Here is a 26,227-nt window from a genome sequence, read left to right as displayed (position 1 = left end):
AGGAAGGGAGGAAGGCAGTGACCCCAGAAAACCTACGTGTTCTTGAACCTGTATTTTTTTTTAACAGCACCGAGACTGTTGAAGAACCAAATCGCACCAGCCAGTCCTACATGTGACAATGCTCCTGGTGATATACCTCTGTGCTTCTCTGAGGATTTCCAGAACAGCTATCTTACCTCTGTGCACTTTGCATCTCTGTGCCGGCTTTAAGTAATTCCCCACATTTTCCAGTATGATTTCTTTGCTTCTGGAATTGGCACAACACATCATTAGTACTTTTCCCATGCCAGTTTTAGCCAGTAGACATGAAGGTCTTTCTTCAGATGCCTGAGTCTTAGTACAAAAATAAACAAGACCTCTTTGTGTACTGCTATGGCCATGTCCATAGGGCTCCTGCATGCTCTTTTGAGGCAGTGTTCAAGTTGTGAGATTGATCGTTGCATTAGGAAGTTTCAGTTGCCACTGGAACAGGTACAGCAATATGGCATATGGTATAGGATTGATAGACTTTTTTGAATAAATGTGAATAGTGACCAAGCCAAAGGGGAGAAAGAAAACAAAATACTGTTTAAGGGCTTAGTATGTTCCTCTCCATCAGGCACTATTAAAAGGCTGTAGGCTAAAGCTATGAGCTAATCAGGTGATTGGAGGTGTATTAAGAAGTTCTCCAGTCAGCTAGACTGGCTGCCTAGGCCAGAAACATGTGCTGTTTTTTTAACCATTGTCTGTGTTTAGAAGTGCTTTCTTGGAAGCCATCACACTAGGAAAGAGGTGGTTTCTTTCACTGCCTCTCTGAGAAAGATTTATATCATTTTTCTAGTACTCGACTACTTGCAAAGAAAATACTGCAATGGTTGGGAGCAAGCTGGAGACAGCACAAAGCCCAATGGCTCAGGCTTTTATTTGAGACTCTGGAGCCCACGTGGAAGCTGAAAGAAAACACAAAGGCGTGCAGTGATGCACAGGTTTTATGGTAGATACTGAAATGGTGGAGATACCAGAGTGATAGAAGGGAAGGATATATGACTTCTACATGGAGCTTTTGTCAAACCACTGGACCAGAGTTCAATTTTTGAGTAAACGGCATAAAGCTTACAGAAATTTAAGTAAAATGAAAAACTGGTGACCATTGCTGCTCTGAGGTGTTGCTTTCTAAGTGGTATTTTATGTATTTTTATTTGAAATACTTTACCAGCTGGATGAGTCCAAATAGCTTTATTTCCAAAACCAGATGAGGTACTTGCCAGTTCTGTTTACAGAGTGCACTCGGAGGTGCGTATAGAAAGGGCTATACTTTTGAGATGCATGGTTTTAAGCTTTGCCATCACCAAGCATAAATCAAATCACAAGTTTCTCTTCATGGTAACCTGAAATACTGAAGTGCATGTTCTCCTTTTTGGTCTCGTTTAATACATATGTGAGCACAGGCACACAATCTGGGAAGATTTTTTTGGTTCCCACCTGTGTGCCTACTAGTGTGGCAAAGAACCAGAGCTGTCATGGAAGATCTGTTCACATACTTGCAGTGGAATTAAGCGTAACTTGCATTCAGTGCTACGAGTGGACTGTGGAAGCCTGCTCTGCTTGATTGACGGCATACTTGCAATAATTGCCTTACAGAGAATCTGATGACAGGTCGTGGCATCACCTGAACGTTATAACTTCTATGGTGGAATGGCTGCACAGCTTGTTTGATTGGTTACGTCTCGTCAATATGAGTGGTACCCAGAAATGCAATTCATAGAAAGATGGACTGCAGCAGCTATCTTCTAGCTCTAGAGTAAAGGACAAAGTACTAGAGAGGACTACACTAGATCTCTTATTGCTTCTCTCTTCCAGGTATAAAGACAAGATTTACCCTGCATTTTTGTTGGGCTTTTAATTTATTCAGCAATAGTGCTAATTTTTAGTAGTACAACAAAAATAATCTGGAAAGTTTCAAGAAAAATAATCGTGCCTCCCACTACCAGGAATTTCACAAACTAAAGCTGTCAAACATGTATGCCTCTTCTGTTTCTGGAGTCCCCAGGGCCAGTTAGCAGGCAGTCCTGGGAAATAACATAGTTTCAAGCAGTCCTGACAGTTCCAATCTACATTTCCTTCCAAATGAACTGAAAGGCGGAGGAAAAATACTGTCTCCAGTTGCTGCAGGCTGTTCAGTATGAACAGTATGTGACTCTTCTGGGATGAATGCCAGAAACAGGACTGTTGGGAGTTGCTCTTTGCAGGTATTACTGGGTCTGCCGCTTCTAAAACTTGAGGCAGATGATCTTTAAGTGGGCTAGCATCATGAAAGCACAGATGACGATTTAAAGGGGGAAAAATGCAAATAAATCTAAATGAGGTTTGGAAAAAAGAGCTCAGCAGCAGAGAGCAGGAATGCCTGACTGACTTTCTCATACTCATGTGCCTCTAAATAGTAAATCTGATAGCATAGGTTGAAGCTGTTGGTCAGTATTCCTCAAAATAGTCATCTCTGTTCCCTTAGCTTGGACATTCTCTCATCTCACTACCAGCTCTGGTGTAAAAACCTCTAGGTTGTCATCTGCAACACACTTGTTCTCTGGAATGCCATTTCACTATCAATCTCCCTCCTCTTTTTATCAAAGGAAGGCAGTTCTTCACAAAAAGTAATCCTTCGCTTAAACCAATGCAGCCAGAATATATTGGACCTACAACAGGTAAGCAGACTTTCTAATAACTTATGATCATTTTGATTATGTCAAATGAAGGTCATACAATTATTCTTGACTCAAGGGCTCCCCAAATAATTGCGCTCTCTTGCATAAAGAGGAACATATGGAATATTTGAAGCAGCTGGTAACAATATAGAATACATATAGCACCATTCTTCCTGAAGGGACCTTGAAGCAACCTGAAATAGTCAATGATAGCAGATGACTGCCCAGGGAAGGTATTTTGTTTGTACAAGTATGGACGTACAAGTGGAAACCAAATGGGCTGTCCTTTTGTGTCCCAGTTATCTTCTTGTAAGTGGTAAGTAAGAGCGTAAGACTTCATAAAGGAGATTGGTACCAAGAATGCAGATACAGCTCCTGCAGTCTTTTAAAAGATGCTTAGTCCAGTGCATAGTACATATAGGAAACAGCTATTCTGTCTGTCCAGTTTGCTGACTTGTCCTGTTCCACTAACCATGAAGAAGAGAGTTTGGAGGAAAAGGGAGGTTCTTAGGAAAAGAAAATAGGTATTTCTGGTTTTATTGATTACAGGATAATGTATTCATTCTTTCTTGAACATGAAAGTACAGAACTAACATACAGGAAAGATGTGACTGTATCCTCCTTCCAGTGCTGAAAAGGACTCGGCTTTTCTTCCCCAGTCCTTGGTCTCTTCATTTCCTCCTCTAAGGTTTAGCAGATGTACTCTGAGTAGCTTCCTCTCTCCATTGAGCTTTCTTCTCCAAGTTTATGCTTGTAAGAGATTGATGCCTTTTTACAGCCTACAACATAATGACAAAGCAAGAGCAGAAAGTATCACCTAAAGGACCACAGAGATGAAACTTGAATCAATATTTTACAAAATACCTGCCCTGTCCTTACCAAGGCACAGTTCTGTCAGCTTTAATGCCAGGAAAAAAGAGAGGGTTAAAATAAAACATCCGGAGACTATTTTGGCTTAAGCTCATTAGTTCTCTGGGAATAAATTAAACCCTTTTGTTAAGGCACTAGAAGATATATTCTGTGCTTCTGGTCAGTATTTAATACTAATCTCTGGTCTTCAGAAGTCAGAGGTACTGGAAACAAATCAAAAGTTAAACATAATAGATTCCAGCTGCTGTGAAAACAAGGGTCCCAAAGCAGCTGTCCTCCTCTTTCCAGTGTTTGCATTCATACTACTCCAATGTAAGAGGAAAATGTTACGGGAATTGTCAGTGTTTGATCTCTTCTGCTAAAGCCAGGGAAAAACCTTTCCGTTGTTTTGTTTCAAAGTGCTGCATCCTTTTAATTTTGATAGGCGAATGCTGACAGAAATGTCACTTGATGCTTCAGTAGTTCACAGTGCTGGGGTTGAGACTGTTACTAGTTTTAAGGTTTCTCTAGAACACTTAGTAGTCTATAAAAACAAGATCTGAACATTGTCATCAGAAGAATTGCTTCAGAGAAAGGCAGCATATAAATAAGGTTCTGCCCACGTAGATGCTTTAAGCTCAGGGTTTTCTGCTTCCAGTCATCCTTAAAAGAATGTAGTGGACTGTGTTTCTGTTACCACTGTGGTTTTTATCTGAAGTAACATGACAAGCTGCACAGATTATATTCACATTCCTTGACTTTAATGCTGCTGAGAGGCTTTAGCTTGGCTTCAGTACACAAAAAGCACTCCTTGCTTCTTTACAGAAATACCTCAAAGTTAATAGTTCACCAACTATGTTAAAACCCACATAAAATTAAAGCATGACTAACCTTTGCTGCACTTGGAATCTTAAACTTTATACTTACTCTCTTCATATGATGCAAATTAAATCATAGACCTAATTCTACCACATGCTGAACTTCTGTGATATCTTGCCAAATTCTATGCAAGTGAAGGATGCTCAGCATCTACAGGACTTGGGAGCTTTTCTATGGAATAGTTTTTCGATTCAACAAACAATTTGAGAAAACTTGTTCCATCCACACCAAAGGAAGACTATTTTCTAATGCAATTAAAGGGCACAGAATTATTACTGACCATCTCCTCACTGTTTAAAAAGACTTTTGAGAATTCTCAAGTCTGTTTGTGGAGAAACATACTCATGTGCTATTTCCATTATATTCATTCTACGAGTGTTGCAGCGTGCAGAGAGGCATTTGTAATAGGTCCATGCAGTCACTGTATGGACCCCATTGGCCCAAGGAGCATTTACCTGCCTACCAGATCCTCACCACAGAAGGTGCTCTTTCCTTTCAAATTCTCGCAGCCCGTCAGCAAAATTATGGAGTTAAAAGAGCACAAGCTAAAATTAAGTGTTGCACTGAGAAAAAAGACTTTTTTTTTTTTTTCCTTTTAAAGGAATAATATGCAGTCTAACAGTGAGATCACCCTTTTCTGACTTGGGAATTAATCAATGAGGGTCACTTCTGGGGAACTAGGACGACTTATTTTTAATTTTTGCTCAGTGATAAAATGAAAAAAAAAAACCCCAAACAACCAAATGCAAAACAAAAAAATACTAACAATCCATAGGAGGAACTGAGGAGTTTATGTGAAGACTGATTTGCACTCACCAGCCAAAAATCTGTGCTTACCTGCTTCCCTTGAATCACCATGACTATGCATCCCAGTATTGTCAAGGCAATCATTACATAGCTGAACCTCACACGCAGTGTGGTCTTTGCTGCTCTGATTGTTTCAATCCTCAAGAAATAATAAAAGAACAGATTCATTATCAGACACCCAAATAAATAATGTGGCTAATTGTTTAATTTCTCCTAGCATGCTATCTATGTAATTTTGTATAATGCTAACAGTACTTGGCTCTTTTTACAAAGAGGTTTTACAAGAATGGGAAAGGCTGATCCCCAGCTACCTTGGGAGATACTTGGTCACAAAGGTGTTCCTCTCAAAGCTGGAAACAAACCCAACATTTTCAACTTTGGTTATTTAATTGTTAAGAGACAATATTGCCTTTCCAGACCACCTGACTGCAACGCAAAGGAGGAATGCTGCAGTATTTAAGTATGTATGTTCACTACAGAGAGAACAGGAAAAAGAGAGGGATGGTTTTACTAATATGATGTTTTTCTTAATGTTAGCTTCCTCTGTGCTCACTACCACCTTCCAGTATCTGAAAAGCCAGGGAGCACTCCCTCCATATTAGAACTGTGGTGTATTTAACACTGTAAAACATGCATTCTTCCTCAATAGCATAAGCGTGGTAAAAACCATTTGTCAGCAGGAATAAAATAACTGTGTTTAACAGTTGGAGTTTCTTGGGCAGAGGGAAGCATTATCACAGCTTAGCAATTCTTTCTGGCTGAACTTCAGAATAGTTTCATTTATGATGTAATGAGACAGTCTATTTTCCAGCAAGAAGGCTTCCTCTGCTACAGGATTTGATAGAGCTATAGATTACATACTAGCTGCTGAATGTAATACTCCTCAGAAATTCTGAATAGGACTTGGTAAAAGACCAGTGGTTACCACTTCCCTCCTGCTAGAGTAAATAGTCTTAAGGTAATCTGTTTGCCTAAGAAACTAAGGAGGCATGGAGGATTGTAAGCTTTCCAATATCAGCTTTGGACAGAGGACTCCTTTAAAGCTTTTTATTTCAGGGGGCTTACCTAGCCACACCAGTAGCTATAGTACTCCTCTGGGAAACCTGTGGCCTAGTCTACTGTTATCTTTTAAAAAACAGAAATCTTCTGCAAGAAGAATATCCGTTATTAAAGCCTTCCAGCTGTACATGTGATGAGTCAAAATTTAAGTTGGGTTAAGCTCTGAAGATCATTCTACCCAAATGACATCTCAGTTACAGCAAATTTAAAGTTTGTATTAGAGATACCAATGCAAGAAGGGCCAATGGATAATGCTTTTAGATGTGCTTTTCACAATAACCAAAGACCTACACTCTATCTAACTCTCCTTGCAGAATTCAGAGCAGTTGACTCCCTTCTCAAGGAGCGGCACATCATTATAAAATTACAGATGACTAGAAAAGCATCAACTTAATGTGATGAAAGAATAAATGCATCAAACTAGGTAATTATACCCCAAAACTAACACGGATAGTGGATTTAATGGAACTGGGAAATTATCACTACACACAAACATGAGTGAATATGGAATCTTTTACCACATTTTGACCCTTATACTTGGAGGAAAAAAGATACCGAAGGATCCACGATAGTTCAACATGGTAAATCACATAGGACCTGAGAAGTGAAGAGAGGTTTGTTCTTGTTTTTGAAGAGGAGGGCAAGAGTGATTTGATCAGAGTATTGATCTGAGTACAAGATTTCTGATCATAGGGAACATGTCCATCTACCATGAAACTAATAGGTAAATTTAGCTTCCAGGTTATTTGTTTTTGCTAATAATCTGTGATGAACAACTTGGGCGCAGGCTGCAATTAAGCTGAAAAGCACAGAAGTAGGATTTAAAAACTTTATTAGTTAATTTTTGAAGTACCTTAGATGTGTTAGAATATACAAGAGAAAAAGGTAGTTATCTGAACACAATTTGCATTTTCAATCAATTCAGTGGCTAAGATTAACATTTGTTTAATAAATGAGTTACTTCTGATCACCATATCTTGCAAGATTACTGAGTTATATCACAAGCCCTTACAACCCACTCTTAATTCAGCTCAGAAGAGGAAAACAAACTTTTGTGCTTTTATAGTTCTCAATCGTCTTCTCAGCTTTGGCTGAGCTCTTTGCCTAAGTAAAAACAAGAATTCCCTATGCACTTGCAAAAATGGTCAGCTTTTGTCAGAAGTTGGTTTGTCCTTTCAATAAACCATTGAAATTACTTCAATCACTCTGCTAACTCTGTTTTCTTAAAAACACTCATAACAAGTGTTTGGTATGCAAAAATATATGAACTGACAATTTAGTAAGTTTTAATAATTTACGCCTTTATGTATTTCAAATGTAATTTTAAGAAAAATGATTCAATACAAAATTGAAGAATTCATTGTTAACAATATTCATCCATTGTGATACATTTAGAAAAATCTTAGATACATGGGTGGATTTTCAATTCCCATATGGTGCATCCAAACAAACAGAATATCTTTAGAGGGCAGCTACATAGTTTGCTTACCCAAGTAGTACAAGATTTACTGTATCTTTTTAATTTAAATAAATACATATATTTAAAAGCATTACAAGCATGTTTTAAAAGATAACTATACTACCAGCAGGAATGTTTTTCAAACTAATAATTGCCTGTTGTTAAGTTTGGTCTTCATTTTAGATAGATAGGCAAACTACAACATCCACTTCTCTTTTCTACTTTTCACACAGGGCAAAGCATTGACATTTGGACTCGCAACAGGGCAATTTTGACTATATATATTTTTTGTTAGGGAACCTTTCCACTGTTTGTTAGCTTAAATTCCAAGAGTAAAGAAAGTTGGCCCATGCCCTCTAGACATTCATTAATAAATATTTTAAATGAGTTTCAGTTAGTTTATAGCTGTACCATGAAAGTTTCACACCATGGGAGACTGACATATGAAGAAAAACACTAGAAAAAGCTCACACTAATATTTGCAAAAAGCTTTTTTGATTGGGAGAGAAGAGTAAAAATTAACTGATTTGTGATTTTTTTTCTAATGAAACAACTGATAGATGCTGGTCATCCCTTCAGAAAAAAAATCAAAAGGGATATATTATCTCAGCAATACAGAATTGCTCAGGTCATCTCATCTACAAGATGATACACCAAACACAGCAGTGTAAGATTTTTCAGCTGTGAAAACCCATTCCATTTAAGAAAAGTTATTCTGGAGTTGCATTCAAGTAACTTATTCCTGCGTATACAATGTCTCTTTTACAGCTTCAAAACTAGCACTTACGAGACAGTCTCTGGTATGTCCTCTGGTTTTTTGAAATGGCCTGCCCACAACAAAAATCTTTTCTCCCAGTCTGTAGGCTTGTGTCCAGGCACCCTCAAAGGAGGCTGACCTAAAAAAACCCCAACAAAACGCACAAACAAACAAACCCAAACAAACACCAAAAACAACAGTCAGAGAACCTGAATTGCCACAACTGTAACAAAACCAGTTAGGGTGAGCAATGCAGAATTTTAAGTATGATTGCTGGAGTTGGCTAGAGAACAAAAAGTATATCACAGTCAGATTAACAAACCTGTAAACATGGATTAAACTGAGACCACGTAAGGAAAGCCGAATCTTGCCCAAGACCTCTATATTTGTAGCTCTAAATTTGCAGAACCTGCTCCAGCATCTAAGCTTCCTAAGGTGCTGTGATATTACAGTTTTCCTATTACATTTAAATTAGTTTAAAAAAAAAAAAAATCAAATGGAACTGCTACAGAAAAGCCAATATGCTGCATCATTACATCACAGAATGTTAACTTTTCCAGGCAGTGTAAGATTTTATCTTATCTGGAGGTATAAACAAACAGATGACCATAGGCAAAGATTAGACCCTTAATTTTCAGCTCAGTCTTTCAAACTCCATATACAAAATATTCAGAATGTAATAGGGGAAGGTTTCCATACCGTTAAAAATAGCATAACATACCATTAAAATCTAGCAAACAAAGTGCAAAGATAGACAGCTTTTTTCTTTTTTTTTTTTTTTTTTAAACAATGGGAGGTATCCTGTATGGATGTGTGCTGCCTTGTGGATTCATGAATTATCTAGGAAGCAGGGTGGATACACAGTTTGCTGACAACACTAAGTTATTCAAAAACATAAAGAAGAGGGCTAAGTGTGAAGAGCCACAGGGCTTCAGAATCCTGAGTCAATGAGATGGCCAGTGAAACCCCATGTATATAAACAGGAAGCAATTCCAGTTCACGTACAAATGACAGACTCTAACCTAACCGTTATTGCTGAGGACCAAGTCCTCAGGGTTTCACAGAGTTTTTGGCAAAATGTTCAGTAATAGTTAGAAAGGGAAACAGCATTACTAGCAATGATTAGGAACACAGACCAACATAAAAGCATTATTATGCCATTGTATAAAACCGTGCCTCCAGCATTCTGAAAAATGTGAAATACTGATCCCTTATCTCCGAAACAGTTGAAAGAGAACGGGCACAGAGAAAATTGGTAAGGATGACCACAGGTATGGAACGGCCACCATATAAGAAACAGTATTATAGACTGAGACCCTTTGGCCTGGAAAAGCAGTAATTGAAGCTCCCTTCAGCACAACAGAGGCTACCAGAATCAGAAGTGACATTGGCAGTGTGGGTTACAATGAACAGGTCCTGTTTTGGAAGGGGTACTGAACAAAGGAACATCAGATTGAAAAAAGGATGCATCAGGTTCCAAAACAAATACAAGACCGTACTTGTTTTCTCACAGCATGGTTCAGCTGAGGAATTCCTTCTCAGAGAATGTGGATGCTAAAAATACATCCAGCTTCAACAGACTGGGCAAATTTATGAAAGAAAAATCCAGTGAGGACCATTAAACACAAAGATGCCACCTCTGGGACAGCAGTCCAGGGGAGAAACACTATGTTTGCCCTCTTTCTATACTCTTCCTTAGATCCTTGCTATTGGCCACCGTTCCTACTAGTCTTCACAAAAACGTAAGGGGCCTCCTTTACTGGCCACTACTGGAGACATCACACTATTAAGGAGACCTTCGGTCTCACCCAGTACAGCTGCATTATGTTTTTAACACAGAAGTATGCAAAATGCTTCACATCTGTATGCTCCTTTTATCTAGCATCAGTAGGCCATGAAGGGAACCCGTTATACAGGAAGTCTGATTAGAGCATCGTAACTGTCCCATATATAGTCAAAAAATGTTTCATGGCCTGAGCTTTACCTGACCAACTTCACCCTTAAACATGAACCAAGCCAACGATTCAGACTGACTCTCCTGCAGGGCGTGTTCAATTCTGTGAACAGCTGGAGCTGGCTGTACTATGAAAAACTGCAAAAGTATTTTAGCTCGTATGACATTCCTAAACATCGATAGTTTACATTGGGGCTGAACAGTTGGTTCTAGAGCACAGCTGAAGAGCCTCAATGTAGGACTGCATGTCAGGTAAGATACTAGTGGCCTGCTACAAAGCGAAAGCTGTGTTATTGTCACAAGAAGAAATACTGACCCCTGGCTTTGTTAAAAACCGAGATTTTATTGCTAAATTTAATGCTCAGTTTTTCAGTCTAAAGATCAGAATTCCATCTCACAAAATCAGGGATATTACCATTTATGTCAGCCAAATTCCTGTTCAGATGATTGCAGCCTGGATATCTAAGCATTTCATGGCATGAAACATAGCATCATCGTTACCAAAAACTCTTACTTCTTGGCTGAAGTTGACTTTCTTCCTGGGGTTTAATGCAAAGCCTTCTGCTTATCTTGGGATCCACTCCTTCAGTCATCCTAAGAATTGAGGGAGTATTTCTTCTCAGCAGTTTAACAGCCCTATCTGGAAGAGAAAGCAGAGGAAGCAAAGGGGCCAAATTAACTCAGAACAGTAGAAGGTGAGAATACTAGCTTTTAAATGGAAGTATTTGGGTTTTTTAAACACAAGAGAAAAAAAGAAAGAAAAACAATAGGTACAAATCTAATATTATGCAAGAAACACCAGATTTAGTTGTAACAGAGCCTACCAAAGAAATTAAAGCTTGTCTGTAAGCTATGACTTGAGCTTGCCCATTAACCTCATCTAGAAAAATGGGAATGCAAGATTACATTATAGCCTACAAGCAATTTCTAAAACACAATGCACATCACAATTTCAAGGAACTTATCTATTCATATGCTTCAGATATACTTCGGACAGTGCTATTTCAAGGACTGCACAACAGCATTCTACCAATCTTGTCACTTCCCAAAAGCAAGTCACAGACTTGATAAGTCAAGAAAAAAGCAAAAAGAGCAGAATCTTGCCATACTGAGATGCCTACTTTGTAGTGTACCAGAAAAGGACAGGGTACCTGATATATGAAAACATACTCTCAAGAAGGAGCTTCTAATTCATTAATTAATATAATGAAAAAATTCTGAGGGGGAAAAAAAAACACTTTGAAAGGCAAAGGGCACTTTTAAAAATATAAATGGAGTTCTTTTTTTCTTCTTGATGCTGGCTGAAAATGTCTCTCCTATGAGAAACAGTTGGCCTTTATTTTCTAGGCATAATACATGCCAGCTCTGAAAAAAAAAAAAAGATTTATATTTATAGGCGACACCCCCCCCCCCCCCCCCCCCAACAAAACCAAATCCTTTTCAAGGTCTTCAGAGACAGAAAAAAAAGGCAGAAAGCCATTCCTTTTTTTTTTTTTAAAGTCAGCTTGGAGGCCGTCAGCCTTCAAGCGTTAATGCTCATCAGGCACGGGCGCTAACGCTTCACTTCACCCCTGCCGCACCGCCCGGAGCTGGGCCGGGGCCGCCCGGGGGATCCCCGCTCCGCACTCCCCACCGCACGGGGCCCGGCACCTCCGGGGGGCCCGCCGCGCCGCCTCGGGGCTGACAACGCCGCTTCGCCCGCCGCCTTACGGGGGAGAAAGCGAACGGACGGGCGGGCAGCCCCGGCGGAGGTCGGGCAGCCCGCCCCCCGGCCCCGGCCCCGGCCCCGGCCCCCGAGCCGCCCGGCGCCGGGGCAGTCACTCACCGGCGCGGCCCCACATGGCGCGGCCTCCCCCCTCGGCGGCGCTGCCTCGGCCCTGCCCGCCGCCCCTCAATGTCACCGCTGGGCCGGCGCCCCGCCCCGGCCCCGGGATTGGAGAAGCGCGGCGGAACGCGCGGACCCGCGCTGGGCACTGGGGCCGCTGCTGGGGCCGGGGCCACCGCGCTGACACCCGGGCCCGCCTCTGGGAGGGGGGGGGGGGGGCGAGGGGGAGTGCTGCCGGAGCCCTCCCCGCAGCTGGAAGCGGCGAAAGCGCCCCACCACCCCGGGGCCGCCGGTGGAGGTTCCCGGCCAGAGGCCTGCTCCGCCAGCGGCCGCCCCCAGGCAGGGCCCGCCTCGCCCTGCCCACCGCCCCGCGCGTCATCCCGCCTCCCCTCTGGATTGGCCGCCGCCGCGGCCCTCGGCCTTTCCAGTATGGCGGCGCCCAGCGGAGCGGCGAGCTGCGAGGACTTTGCCGAGTTCCAGGTAACCCGCGTGGGGCGGGAGGGGGGCCGAGGTGTGTGGGGGGGAAGGCGCGCGCGCGCTCCCGCCGCCTCCCCGCACCGGCGCCCGGCGCTCTCCCGCCGTCTCCTGGCAACGCCGCGCGGCCCTGGGGGAGCGCGCGCCGCGTTTGGGGCGGCGAGGTCACCCCTCCCCGCAACGGTCGGGATGCGGCGGCGGCGGCGGCGGCGCGGAGGGGGCAGGGTCCAGCCTTCCCCTCACCCCCAGCGGCGGGAGCGCGGCGCCCTCTGGCAGGGAGCGGGGCGGGGGATCCTCCTCCCGGGGTCCCTTCCCGGGAGGGGGAGCGCGCGGCGTGGGAGCCTCCGTGGGCGGAGGGAGCCTCCGTGGGCGCCTTCACGTTGTTTAATGGAGCGTGAAGTAGCACGCGCGTCTTCAGCGGTGTGAGCAGGATCCAGGTCGGCGGAGGTGGTGGCACCTGGTCTGTTCCTTAAACATCTTGCCCCAAAAAAGGTGGTTTGTTTTTTTTTTTTGATTCGAAGTTTGCCGTTTCGGTGGAGGTTGTGCCCAGTTTCCCGCCTGGAAGCGTTAACGGGCGGGGATGGGGCCTTGGGCAGCGGCTCCCCGGCCTGTCGGTAGCGCGGGTGGGTTTTCTGAGGGAACCAGCGCGAGCAGGGCCCGGCTGCTGGGGCGGGCAGGGCCGGGGGGGCCCGGGGGGGGATGTTAGTTACCCAGCGCTGCCTGGTTCTCTGCCCGGCTCTGGCCTTTGCTGCTAAGGAAACTAGTTGGTTTGCAGCACATACTCCTGCATGCGGAAATTGTTCGTTTGGTGCGCTTTTTTTGCTGTTTGTAACCAATCTACTTAGTTTTCTATTAAACGACTTTATCATGCAAATTTTTTTGTAGTAGGCTTTTCTCGGAGATACAAGCAAATTTTGTTTTTTAATACAGGAGTTGCTCAGGGTGATGAGGACGATCGACGACAGAATCGTCCACGAATTAAACACTACGATTCCAACAGCTTCCTTTGTGGGGAAAATTGATGCCGGCCAGACGTGTAAGGAGCTGTACCAGTCTGTGAGTGTGCACTCCTTCGACTTTCAGCGCGCTTCCTGACGTTGTATTATGTGCGGTGGCCGGTAAAGCATCCTCAGTTTCTAAGGAAACCACTGCCTTGATATAACGTGCTTTATGTAGCCGTAACTGGCATGCTCGACTTCTCTACGCAGCTAAACCACATGCATGTAACAGCTACTTCAGTTTAGAACCACGCGGGGAGCTTACTTGTTCTGCGATACCAATCCTTCGAGGTGCGCTTCGGGCTTCAGTGGATGGCATTAGCCAAGTCCACTTCTTTCTTTTAAAAACGGGTGCTAGGACGCTCTTTGTGCTACTTTGCAAGACTCCTGCTCATGCATATCTTTGATCAAGTTGGTAGCTGCTGCTCAAAGCAGTGTTGCTTCCAACATGTGGATTATAGAGTCAAAGGGATTTCTATCGGCACGGCAATACCTTAACTTTAGAAAGTCTTCTTTTAACTTGTAACTCGGAGGTTTTTATTCTCTGCTGAGTTGTTGTGACTTTCTTTCTCTCCCCACTTAGCTGATGGATGCTCACACCAGCAGAGAGAGAATCATCAAAAACTGCATCGCTCAGACTTCCAGTGTGGTGAAAGCCCTCAGAGAAGAGAGGGAAAAGGCCCAGGATGATGTAGCATTATTAAAGCAACTCAGGAAAGAGCAGACAAAGGTGAGTGGTGGAGCTTTTTGGAGATCACTGAGAGAGGAAGAAGAGGGTATCTTTCCCAAACTGAAAGACCAGTGTGATGGAGAGAACTTGAAGTGGATCCTGACGCAGGCAGTCTTTTCCGAGGTTCTTGTTGGCTGGGTTTGTGAGAACCATTTCCCCTAGCCCTCAAGACAGAGCTGCTTTTATCCTGCAAGTGGAGCATTTTCTGAGATCCTGTTACACAAATGCTGTAGAAAAACGTGTACTTCCCCATGGTGGACTCTAACCTTCACTAACTAACACCCCTTAGCGTACAACTTACCTGGGGCTTGCTTAGTCGTTTCAGAATGCCTGAAGGTTCATTTTGCCTTTTTGAGATCTTGTAAAACTAGTATATCTGCAAACGGCAAGTATGGGTGCCAAGATGCAAACACCAGAAGATAATGAAATATGGCTTTTGTGTATGTCTCTTACACCACACAGTTACGCAGCCTTAAAGCTGTCCTTTTTCATCATCACCCTGAGAAGCATCGTTCTTACTCCATGTATTAATTGGAGTTCTTGTCCTCTACAAGGAGCTGCCAAGCAACCTTGAATTCCACTTAACCAACTTTTTTGTTGTTTAGTATTTCTTGGATTAATTTTTTGAGTACCTTGTGATGGTGTGAGAGAGACTTCTGGGTTTGCATAAGGAATTTTAATGTGCAAACGCCCTCTCAGCCTTCTGGCCTCTGGATGGAAAGTGTACTTCACCAGAGGTGAGCAGAGGTGATCTAGATGGAGTGTCAGAAGTGGAGAAGGGAACCCCGCTGAAGTTCTTGCCCCCATTCCAGGGCCCCCTTTGTAGGGGAAAGGATACTGAATGTGTAGCTCTAGGAGTGCAGATTAGCAGGGATGTGAACTGTTCCATTGATTTCTCTTCCAGACCTTCTCCATATGGCTCGTGTTCACTTTACATTTTTTTTCCACACTATATGCTTGCAGCACATACCAAATAAGACTGCTTGCTTGTTGCTTTTTTTGCATACACTGGTTAGGTGTGTCTGTTGTGTTCAGCAGTTTAGTGAGCCTTCCTCTGTTGAGGACTGTCTTAACCAGGGTTTTGAAACTGGTGCCTTTGAGTTTCCAATGTAACGGTGAGTTCTCATAACAGCCAGACATCCCACCATCAGATATATCTAGATATACATATAAATGGTCCTGTATCCTGGGTGCGGCTTTTCCTGCTGCAGTACCATAAGACTTGAAGAGATAGGTCTTGAAATGTTGCTTTTGCAGTGCTGAACTACCTCAAAATCCACTTATGCCTGTACTTCCAAGAGGAGCCTGTTGTAGCCCTGGTTTCAAAGAGCAGTTGGATGCTGATGCAGTTGTAGTAAAAGAGCTTCCTGAGCGGATGATGTGACCTCAAGCATCAGATTTTTCCCAGGCATTGAGTGAGTGAACTGTTTGTTCATGTGCTCTTCAGAGAAGTGCTCTGTCGTGAGCTCAGATTTAAAGAACCAGGTGGCAGGCGAGTGGTTTTATTCTTAAAGCCTCACTTATGGAACTTCTAACAAGCATCCACATTAGTTTAGAAAACTAGAATGGTAGCTTAGTATTTTCTACAAATTCTGTTTGCAGAGCCAGTTCTTTAAATCGTTTAGTTACTGAGCCCAAAACCTATCACTGAAACCACTAGGAGGATCACAATGATAATGTTTAATAATTGGAGGTGATTTCAAATGTTAAAAAGAATCCATGATTTGGAAACATCCAGAAATCTTTTGATGAGATGACCTCAAATTTGCACTTGGACTTTATGAGGTGTAGTCCCCCTGCCTTTTTTTTTTTTTTTTTGTTCTCCATGAGAGTTGTGTTTTTTCTACAACTTAAATAAGCTATCTTGACAGAACGCATCCTACACTTAAGATTATGCATTTCAAATGTATATTCACTTGGTTGCAATACAGATCTGTTTTCTCTTGTTATTTGTGTTTGTCTCATCCTGCTAACGGTACAAATTGGAGGACTTTATCAAAATTATTACTTTGGGGTCATTGAATAAGAAAACTTGGAGTAGTGTCAGTCTAGCAGCCAGTTCTTTTAATCCACTTACATTAAACCATCATTTGATTGTTGTATTTATTTGTTATCATCTTAGTTTACTTGAATGAAGTGTCATAAAATATCCAACCAAATAAGTTCTGGAAATCCGAAACATACAGCATAATGATTATTAGCTTTATCAAGTGAACTAGTAAGGCCTGTTAAAATGTGAGAGTATGTTTTAAAAACAACAACAAGAAACCCCCCTGTATAGCCATGTTGATTGACACTATATTGCTGTTCAGGTCTGCAACTCTAAGGAAAAGGCTAAAATGGTAGTTTTGTTTAGGCTTGGTGTCAAAGGCAATTAATGTGACAGTCCGGATGATTGTAAACCTATTCACATCCTCCGGCAGGAAAAACCTTTCTTTGACCTGCTAAAGATCTTCTGAGTGGTTATTTTATAGAGACTAATCCTGGTCATCTAGTCACGCTGTGGATGCTGGATTGTTATTTCAAACAGTTTGAAGTCCTATTGAGTAGGTAAAAGTCCATCCAACAACTGTACTAACTGTGTGTGTCTGGACATCTTACTTGGAAGGTGTTTGATGGGATTGCTGTCTTGGCTTGCACCTGTTCGCCAACTCTCTAATTGGAACCATGTATTTAAAATGGATAAACTCTGATCCTTAGTCTGTTGTGTTAAAGACTCCAACAAAAATACATCCTAAATGTAGGCAAAAATGGCAGATGGTTCTTATATCTCCTACTGTTGCGTCAAGGGCCTCATGGCAGGGTCAGATTACCGCACGTCACCTGAACACAACTGTCACACCTGCCCCTTGGAGTTTCTAATAAGTGTGAAACAAGAGATTCTTACATTTCTCATGGGTCGAGTGAGAGCTCAAGAACTGCATATTGTGGTAGTTCTTGCTGGAGCTTTTACATCTGTGTAAAGCTGATTTGTCCTAGTGTGATCACATATTAACTGGTTCAGATAGCATGAACATACGTGATCTGTTCTTGTAGACCCTTTTTTGGTCACTGCACAGAGTAGACGGCAAAGGAAGCAGAGAGGATCTCTTTATGATCTTAATTCTAAATCCAGAATCTGAGATCTGTGTTCAGTCCTAGCTTTGCTGCCAGGTCCCTATATGACTAATAATGTATATGTGGAAGAATGACAACTCAAGGCTGCAGAGCAAACCCCAGTACTGGCATTCCCTGTGCCGAGTGCTTGAATTAGGTGTAGTTACTTTCATCTGTGAAGCCATTAACGTTAATCAGTTAATTGCTAGCAAATCTTGATGGGCAATATTTAAGAACGGAGCATTAGTGATCAGGAGCTACATCTGCTAGGCTTGCACTGCGAGTCTGCCTTCACCGTGCCCTTGCAGACTTCAGTCTGCCCTGAGTATTGGCTGAACGGAAGGGCCAGGCTTTCAGGATCGTTACTCATCGTGCCCTTCAGTTTGCAGCATTGGAGAGGACACGCACCTGGTACTGGGGTTGTGATCTAGAAAGTTGCCATGGTAGTAAATACTGAAGGCTGCAGGGAGGCCTGTTTGACAATAATCTCTTTATCTGTTACTTTCTGCAGTTGAAATTGATGCAGTCGGAGCTGAATGTTGAAGAAGTGGTAAACGACAGAAGCTGGAAGGTACTCAGTTATTTAAAATAGTGATGATGTTCTGTCCCAACAGAGAGCCCTGCACTGGAGGTGTGGGACCAGTGTCTTATGAGGCAGGTTAATTTGAAATAGGTGAGGGCACTGCTTGGGGAAATGTTTCAGGTCAGTCATTTTCCCAGTTCTGGATGCAGAAATCAAAGCTTTTCAGTTGCACTGCAAAGGAAAGAAAAGCATCTGATTTAGGGGGGAGGAAGGACTGTGGAGTAGTCCCTCTGTAGATCCCTTTCTCCACTTGCCCAGTGGCTAAGCACTTTGTAGACTTTTCCATGGTGGCCTGTCTGAAAAGTTTTGCTGGGCCTCTAACAATGTCAGAGGTGTCTTTCAAATTTGGCTGTGTTTGGTACTGATCATGCTTCTGAGCAGAGGCCAGAGGAGGGTGGGGCTGTAAAAGTTGAACCCTTTCCTGATGGAGCTTCTGCAGGCCTGGACTGATGCTCCCTGGTGCAAAGGGCAGGCTTGCCGTTGCTCTCCTGTGTCAACAGAGGGGGCAGATCACCCTCTGGATTGATGGCCCCAGACACTGTCTTGTTATAAAGTGATCTTAACACTGAGCTTAAATTCTGAGGCGGCTGTATTCTTTCACTGCAGCATTTCCCATCTAGCATCCTTTTCTCATTTATTGTAGCTTTTCAGAGCTTTCAGTACTGTATGGAGAACCTCTTTCCCTCTCTAAATGCAAGAAGGATTTTTGCAAATAGCTAGTACTAGCTACAGCTCCCTTTTTAAACTCTACTTCAGGATTTTAGTCCTCTAGATTGCATCAGCATAAATGCAATACAGCTTGTGTATTCTTGGAGGTCTAGTCACCACAACACAGCTCAATGCAGGCTGATTAGATGAGCATCTACACGTTTTTCCAGGTATGCTTTGCTGTCAGTACTGCCTCCGTACTGTCTGAAAAAGCTGTTCGTGCCCTTAACCTTAATTAATTTAAAGCCAGCTCAGATATGACTAAGCAACGCCACAGCCTTAACAACACGCTGCAGGCCACCAGTGGCAAACATTTTATGGCGACTCTGCTGTCAGTTTTATTTAAAAGGGGTGGGGGGAAGACCCGCCCCACACTATCTCCATTCTGAAGCCCAGAGTTGGCACCAAAGTTAGCACTGATGCCAGTGATTTCCTGTAGCTGCATTAAGCTTTTGCTAGTGACAGAAATGTCCAATCTTTCCTGAAGATAGAGAACGTTTTGTTTATAAATAGTGAGGTATGCATGGTGCAGGGATATCTTAGCCTGCTAGTATTTAAAGTAGGGCTTGAAGAGAAAAGTATTTCTGGGTTTTATCTCTAGTTCTGCTATTGTTTCCGTCTGAATATAGGCATAAATGTCTCATATAGCTGCCTGTAAAAATACGTCACTGAAGGAATTAGACCCAGTCATAGTTGTGGAGTGAATGCAATTTGTTACATGGAAGTGGTTATTGTTTTGCAGGTGAGGACGTCCACTCTTTTTTACTGTTGCAGACTTGTATTTGGAAACTACACTTATGTATTTACATTAACCCTAACCAACTGAAAACTGATTGGAAAAAATCTGATCAAGAATCAGAAAGTTATTTTCAAACACTTACTCTGGGTAGGTGTAGCAATAGTGGCATACAGAAAGATGCTGCTTTATAGAAATGCACGCGGCGGAATTTTGTTTGGCTGATGCCAAACAAGGAATTGACTTCCAAAACAAGACACTTGCATTAGTCTCTGTACAGCACCTCCACACTGGAGTTTATCGTTGGAGTGTTTTGTATTAATATGTAAAAGACAGCAAAATCAAACTTCTGTATAGTAACATGAATGTTAAGGTTTCTCAGGCACTGCTTTTCCTGTCTGAAAATGAGAATAGCACTTCACAGGTAGACCAATGGAGTTAGTTGGCCTGAGTAACACACTGAGATCTGTGGGTCAATGATGCTAAAAGTAGGAGGCAGTGTTAGTAAGATTGCAGTATTGATCTTCCTTCCATAGGCTGCAGAGGTACTGTTAAAGATGCTTTAAAATTTTGCATGATAGTAAGCTGGAAGCTGCAATTTTTTTGATGTGGTATTTGATGCAAGAGACCCTTGAAGTGTTTTAGAGTGTATTTCCAGTACCCTTTAAGACATATATACCCTTAAAATGTCTTTGACAGACAACGGACAAAAATGGTGTAATTTGCTTAGTATTAAAATGCTTCTGAATGGGAACCCTTTGTGGCTCTTAATTTCTACAGTTTCCTTCTATCGCTTATCTGATCTCAGACCTTTACATAGTCTTAACTCTTCCAGAGGTATCCATTGCATGTGGTAATGTGGTGGGGATAGGCTGTCTGTGTGTGTGTGAAAGAAACTATATCACACCTTTTGTTTTCTGCAATATGAAGTAGTTTCTAATACATGTCTGTTTCTTAAAGTAAACCTGAAAATAAGTTGAAGATGACTCAAAAATTGTTAAGAATCGATGCTAAAACTAATGCATGCTGCAAGCTTCACTTTTACTGAAGTTGCCATAGATTCTGAAGTGATGCATAACTTCCCCAAAATTACAAGACCACTCACTTTGCATGTGAAGCCAATGGGAGAGTTCATGAAACTTGATATCCTGACGATCACAGGCGTTTGGATCTGAAAAGTCCCTGGACAGCTTGGCAAAATGTGCTCTTGCAGGAGTGCTGGTGGGGGAACTAATAACCTCCAGTGCCTCAACTTGGTGCTAGGTGGTGCTCGTGTCGCTTTTCAGGACATGCGCTGGACAAAGTTTGGAGCCAAAGCGATAAATAACTAAATTGCTTGTTAAGAGCACCTGTAACTTTGGTGTGAGCCTATGCGTTGTGCTTTTGATTCAGACTGCCTTACTTTAAATAGTCACATTTATTGGCCCTCCTTAGGGTAAGCGGTCTGCTTGACAAGGCCTGTAGTTCAAGCTAAATGAACATGATCTTCAGTCTCTAGTTCTGTGTGCTAAATTTTACCCAGAGAAGGTGCCAGAGGTGAGTGAGGCAAGATCAGTGTGCCCTTTGCATAGGAGTGCTGGCAGCATCAGCACCTGTGGTCAGTTAACTAGAAGTGTGAACGTGGCTTCCAAGAGCACGTGCACCTCTTCTTAGCTGTCATGACAATGTAAAATGCGTTTGCTCAGGAAAGAGAAGAAGACAGTGTCCAAATTTGAATGCCAGAGTGAACTTAACAGAACACAGCCGGTCAGGAGCCTTCCACTGATAATTTCTGTCCCTCTTTTAAAAAAAAAAAAAAAAAAAAAAAAAAAAGGCATCAGCATCTTTGATGATAACAGACTACCAGGATTATGAGCCTGCCTTATCTGAGGGAGAACACTTTTAGTGCTGTGCAGTCCCCCAGCATCAGGCTGCAAACTTTGGATTCACTAAAGCCAGGAGAGAAGGTTAATGGAGACAGATGCCTTGGTAAGTATCAGGTACAGGTACAGCAGGGCTGGGCAGCTTGAGATGGGTGCTATGTGAAGAGGTAGTTGCCTGAACTAGCTCTGAAGTTCTGTTCATCTCCTGGATGAGGGCTGATTCACTTTTGCTCTTCTGTTTCGGTGTCTCAGGTATTTAATGAGCGTTGCCGAATTCACTACAAGCCTCCGAAGAGTCAATGATGTGGGGTATTTTCCATCAAGGTGGTCCATAACCATGAGAGCCAAACTGGAAAGAGACCTTGGGTGAGCCGTACTGGGACCCTCCAGAACCAGTAGAACCCAGTCTTGTTTTGTTTTGGACCTACTTAGCTGAAATCTCAAGGTTGAAATGATTCTCCTGTAATTAAGAGAAAACAACTCATCTTTTGTACAAAATATGTGAACAAATGAGTTTTATAGTATTAAAATAATTTTCAAATGGAATGCGAAACTGGCATCTTTCTTGAATTTCTACAGCTTCAGCAGTCCTGGAGGGGAAGAAACAGTAAAAACCAGCTCTGAGCAGGGAGGACAGGGCTCTCCCTGAACTGGTGCTTGCTAAACTATCAGTGACCATGTGTGTTTGTGCAAATAATCTACTAAAATCTGAAAGGAAATAAAAATTGCAGAATGATCAGCAAGTGTAGGTTCAGCATCCCTGAAAGTAAGAAGCTACCAGCATTGTTCCGAACTACTCAACACTAGCAGCATTGGTTCAGAGTTGCATGTGGATACGGGTTTGCCATTGTTCCCACAATGCTGACAGGCAGCATCTGTTGCATACTGTCCTTTGGTCTGTGTTACCAAGGTCTGGATTTTTTTTTTAAATAGGGGACTTGGTGTCGATTAAAACCACTTTGGGTTGGAGATGAAGATATGTCTCATTCAGGAATGAGACAGTTAACTATCCAGTGACCCTATTTTGTCCCTCCTTCTGAACTTTTAAAATTAATTCTATAGGTGAATTGCATTTGAACTGAGAAAATAGCTATGCATACCTGATCCTGTTGATTCTGACCAGTGTTGTATTTAGAAAGCTTTAATGCAACACCCCTGCAGTAACACAGCATTTAAAAGCAGATGAGGAAAGCAGAATTGCTGTAACTATACCTTTATTTTTTACTAATTGGCTGACAGTCAAATGACAAGATCTGCTTGGTTGCCAGCTGTTTTTATTACTTAGTGATAAGTCTTTAAGAACCATTGAACTTGAACAGAGCCTTAAAAATACACGCCCCATCCTGCAAACACTTTGGAATACAGTAACCGCACTGAAATGACTATATACTCTCACATCCCTAAAAGCTGTGCATATATGGGGGGTGGGAAGTAAATGGAGGAATGTACCCGTGTTACTGAAAGCTGGCAAAAATCTGTGCAGCATCATCTGTTTTATAGTTGTTTGTCCAGTAGAGACTCGAACTACTTGGTGGCCTTTATTTTTAGGCAGCGGAGTCATTTAGTCTCACTTTTCTTTGAGAATGAGGCAGAAATATATTTTAAGTCTTTGAGGATTAAATCCTAATGTTCAAACTTCATTTTTTTTTCCCAAGGTACTGCAACTGCTCTAAGCGGAACTTTACTCCAGTTGGAGCGCTCGTCTCACTCTTGAAGTATTCTCATTGTTTTTCTGCAACTCTGAAAGCAGAAAACATGTTTGTTCTTCAACTGCTAAATTCTTATAATTGTTTATCCTCAAAGTGGAAATCAAATACTGCTCAGAACTGTGGGCTTAATTGTCAGTAACCTAATTGCCACAGGAGATGGTCCACTAATGAGATGTTGAGAAGAGCTAGTTTTGATTTCAAAGTTGGTACTCTAATACTGACCTCTAATATAGGTGTCTAAAATATTTGTTTTCTCCAGGGCTTGGATCTACAACTGCGGGGACAAATTCTCCTTTTAAGCCAGTTGTATGATAGAAACTTCTGCCAGTGTGTATAGAGTTCGCATCAATACTCTTGAAATTTAAGCTTGTATTGTATTTCTGTAGAAACTAGAGATTGTAATGAGAATTAATCCTCTGTCCTCCTCTATCCATCCAGATGTTTGCTCAGCTGTTGTGGGAAAACTTCTTCACTTAAGCAGATGCTGTGAAAAATGACCTGTGAAATGGATGTGATACATAGGCAGATTTTTTTTTTTTTTTTGCAGTAGCCCAGCTTAGCATTTGTTATGAGAAAACTATGTAAAAAAAACCCCAACCCCAACATAGCACTATTTTTCGTTTGAATATAAGGCCAAACAAGGAGATCTATACAAACCTGTATATGAAAAACTTCTGACACCATAAGAAGACTTCTAAGTCCCAAACATCCCTTCTTCAGGTGTTTGCAGCTTGTATACAGAGGGTTGCACTAAGAAGTTAAATTACTTGATTTAGTTTGCTCTGAGCACAGAGGGATATCTCTTACAGTACATGGCAAATCTCATGGATCAGAGGCTGTTTGAATCTTGCTGTTGAACTTAGTGGAACATTAAGGTGAGTAACTGGAATTGCATGCCATGCTTTGGGGCACGGGGAAGGAGAAAATGGCTTTGCTGTTTTTTGAGTAGTTAAGATGTGTCTGTGAAGTGGGATGTTTTGTGATGGTATGTAAATGGCATTGGTATGAGCTGTGGGCCATACTAAACAAAGGCAGGTAAAATCTCTGTGTCTAGTGATCTCTGTCCGTTCTAGGATCATGCTTAGTCTGCGACTGAATCCTGCTTCAACTTTACCATCAAGGTAGTCACAAAATTACTGGGCTGCTTGATGTCATATGTGAATCAAATAATGGACCCCACAAATACCAGGATTTCATCCTTGTCCTGATTCTAACTTTTATTTCTGCAAGTAAAGGCACTTGAACAAAAAGCACAACTGATGCACCTGCCCAGAGTCTAGATCTCCTGCAGGTGGCTTGCCCATCTATTGGGGCTTTCCCATTGCTTGGAAATGGTGAATATAGGTGGGCAGATCCTGCTTGCTTGGAAAGTCCTCTCAAGCGTGTGCTTCTTATTTCTTTCTGTGAAATAAAGAGGTGTGTGTTTTCTGGCACTCAGTGCTGTTGTCTTCTGCAGCCTGTAGGCACTCAAGACTGATGAAATAGGCAATCTCTTTACAGAATTTTTTTAAGGATAGAATTTGGTTGTCTTGAAGCAGACTGAGGGGAAGAGGCTCTTTACTGGTACCATAGGCTCAGCATAGGCGGGGATATGGTAACTTTGTGCTGCTGAAGTTCAGGTTTCTATTAATCCTAGTTGACGTACAATGTCAGAAATCTTTTGAAATCAGAGTGGGTAGCAGGAGGGCAAACCTTTTTTGCAGACCAGCATGTTGAAAGTCAAGGCTGTTGTTACTGTGATAATGACAAACAGACCTTCAATTGGTAGATGGAGGGTTGCTTTCCTTTAGTGGGTCTTTAAAACGGTGCAGATCGTGTGTCATTTCATCCAGTCACAATTACATGTTGTCACTGCGAAACCAGGAGACTGACCTGCTGACTTAGCTTTCACAATCATTTCTACAGAGGTGGCTTAATTTCTGTTTTAAAAATAACTCATAAATACATAACCCTGGGGTTTGCGTGTTTGGGGTTTTTTTTGTTTGTTTGCTTTGTTTTGTTTTGTTACTGTACTGGTGGTGTTATTGACTATAGCTTCTACTTCTTGAAATTGCTTATGCAGGACCAGAAAGTAGTGGCCTGCAAGCTGTAAAGACTTGTTTCTTCATTATTGGAATAGTACATAGTGCAAGATGTTACTCAGCTTTAAAACTATAAAGAATACTAGTGCTGTTCTCCCAGCACAAATTCTCCAAGTTAACAGCAGTACAGTTACATGAAGATAAATTGCCATCTGTGCAAATGGTGAGCGTAGGCTGGAATGGTATGTAATATCAAACACGTCTCAGATACTAAAGTGGAGACACTCACTAGGTTGTCGATGTTGTGCAAGAGATGGAATGGGTGCGGCTGTTCTTTTCAAGGCAATGTTCCAAATGCTGTTTCATTACATCCAAAGCTTAATGGAGAGAGGTGTAGATGAGGGTTGCTGAGGATAGTCTGTTGCCACTGATCATCTTTGATAGCAGGTCTGCGAAACGTCAGCATTTCAAAGTGACGTCATGAACTGTGTGTGCAGGATAAGTACTGCATCCCAGTCTTAGAAATATCACTGGATTTTGGGACAGCCATTAGCGCTCCCATGGAAAGAAAACTGACTGATTGGCTGTGTAAACTTCAGCATCAGCTTGCTGACAATTACTGTTGATTTCCTTTCCCTTCTGCACAACTCTGTGCATTCGGGGGGGGGGAGGAATTCTTATGCTTTGAAGTCAAAAACCAGAGAACCCAGAAATATGGAGTCCAGTGAATGATTTCCACACAACGTTAACGTCTTTAGTTTCACAGCTAGTGTTTTCCCAAGATTATACATTAACCCTCCTAGTCTTTGTGCTCAGTGTATTTCTTACTAATCAGAATCAGGAGTTCTCCAGAGGGGTAGTGCTGCCTTGGGGATCTTAGCAACATCCCTTCCCAGGGGAGTTAGTGCATCCTGGTGAGTGGAGAAGTTTATAAAATATCCTGGTTTAGCACTGGTGCTGCATGGTTGTTGAATGCATTCTGTGGCTTCTGGCCTCAGTAAGGTGAGCTGGCTCTTCCATTTATTTAGCTCATCTGTCCT

At 42.3% G+C, this 26,227-nt stretch overlaps 2 protein-coding genes across 2 annotated transcripts; one reads left to right on the top strand and one right to left on the bottom strand.

The window, feature by feature from the left end:
- Positions 1-1,158: 1,158 nt before the first annotated feature.
- Positions 1,159-12,483, bottom strand: FAM162A (family with sequence similarity 162 member A). Its single transcript, XM_050894160.1, has 5 exons — positions 12,271-12,483; positions 10,960-11,085; positions 8,522-8,630; positions 5,247-5,355; positions 1,159-3,460 (listed from the first exon to the last, which is right to left on the bottom strand). Exons 1-5 carry the CDS (start codon positions 12,284-12,286, stop codon positions 3,365-3,367), a joined length of 456 nt encoding a protein of 151 aa, XP_050750117.1. The 5' UTR covers positions 12,287-12,483; the 3' UTR covers positions 1,159-3,364.
- Positions 12,484-12,693: 210 nt separating this feature from the next.
- Positions 12,694-22,002, top strand: MIX23 (mitochondrial matrix import factor 23). Its single transcript, XM_050894188.1, has 5 exons — positions 12,694-12,750; positions 13,675-13,800; positions 14,326-14,472; positions 18,080-18,139; positions 21,710-22,002. The coding sequence occupies exons 1-5, from the start codon at positions 12,700-12,702 to the stop codon at positions 21,758-21,760; spliced, it is 435 nt and encodes a 144-aa protein (XP_050750145.1). The 5' UTR covers positions 12,694-12,699; the 3' UTR covers positions 21,761-22,002.
- Positions 22,003-26,227: the final 4,225 nt, after the last annotated feature.

Source organism: Gymnogyps californianus, chromosome 1 (assembly GCF_018139145.2).
Source record: "Gymnogyps californianus isolate 813 chromosome 1, ASM1813914v2, whole genome shotgun sequence".
NCBI classification, from domain to species: Eukaryota; Metazoa; Chordata; class Aves; order Accipitriformes; family Cathartidae; genus Gymnogyps; species Gymnogyps californianus.
The sequence above is the reverse complement of the archived record's forward strand: the minus strand, read 5'-3'. Positions and strand labels throughout refer to the sequence as shown.

Excerpts from the sequence above, each read along its gene's own strand:
- FAM162A (XM_050894160.1), bottom strand. Across the intron at positions 5,356-8,521 it reads GACATACCAGAGACTGTCTC|GATTGAAACAATCAGAGCAG; the intron begins GTAAGTGCTAGT and ends TTATTTCTTGAG. Across the intron at positions 3,461-5,246 it reads TGGTGATTCAAGGGAAGCAG|GCTGTAAAAAGGCATCAATC; the intron begins GTAAGCACAGAT and ends ATTATGTTGTAG.
- MIX23 (XM_050894188.1), top strand. The coding sequence starts at position 12,700 with ATGGCGGCGCCCAGCGGAGCGGCGAGCTGCGAGGACTTTGCCGAGTTC. Across the intron at positions 12,751-13,674 it reads AGGACTTTGCCGAGTTCCAG|GAGTTGCTCAGGGTGATGAG; the intron begins GTAACCCGCGTG and ends TTTTTAATACAG. Across the intron at positions 18,140-21,709 it reads TAAACGACAGAAGCTGGAAG|GTATTTAATGAGCGTTGCCG; the intron begins GTACTCAGTTAT and ends TCGGTGTCTCAG.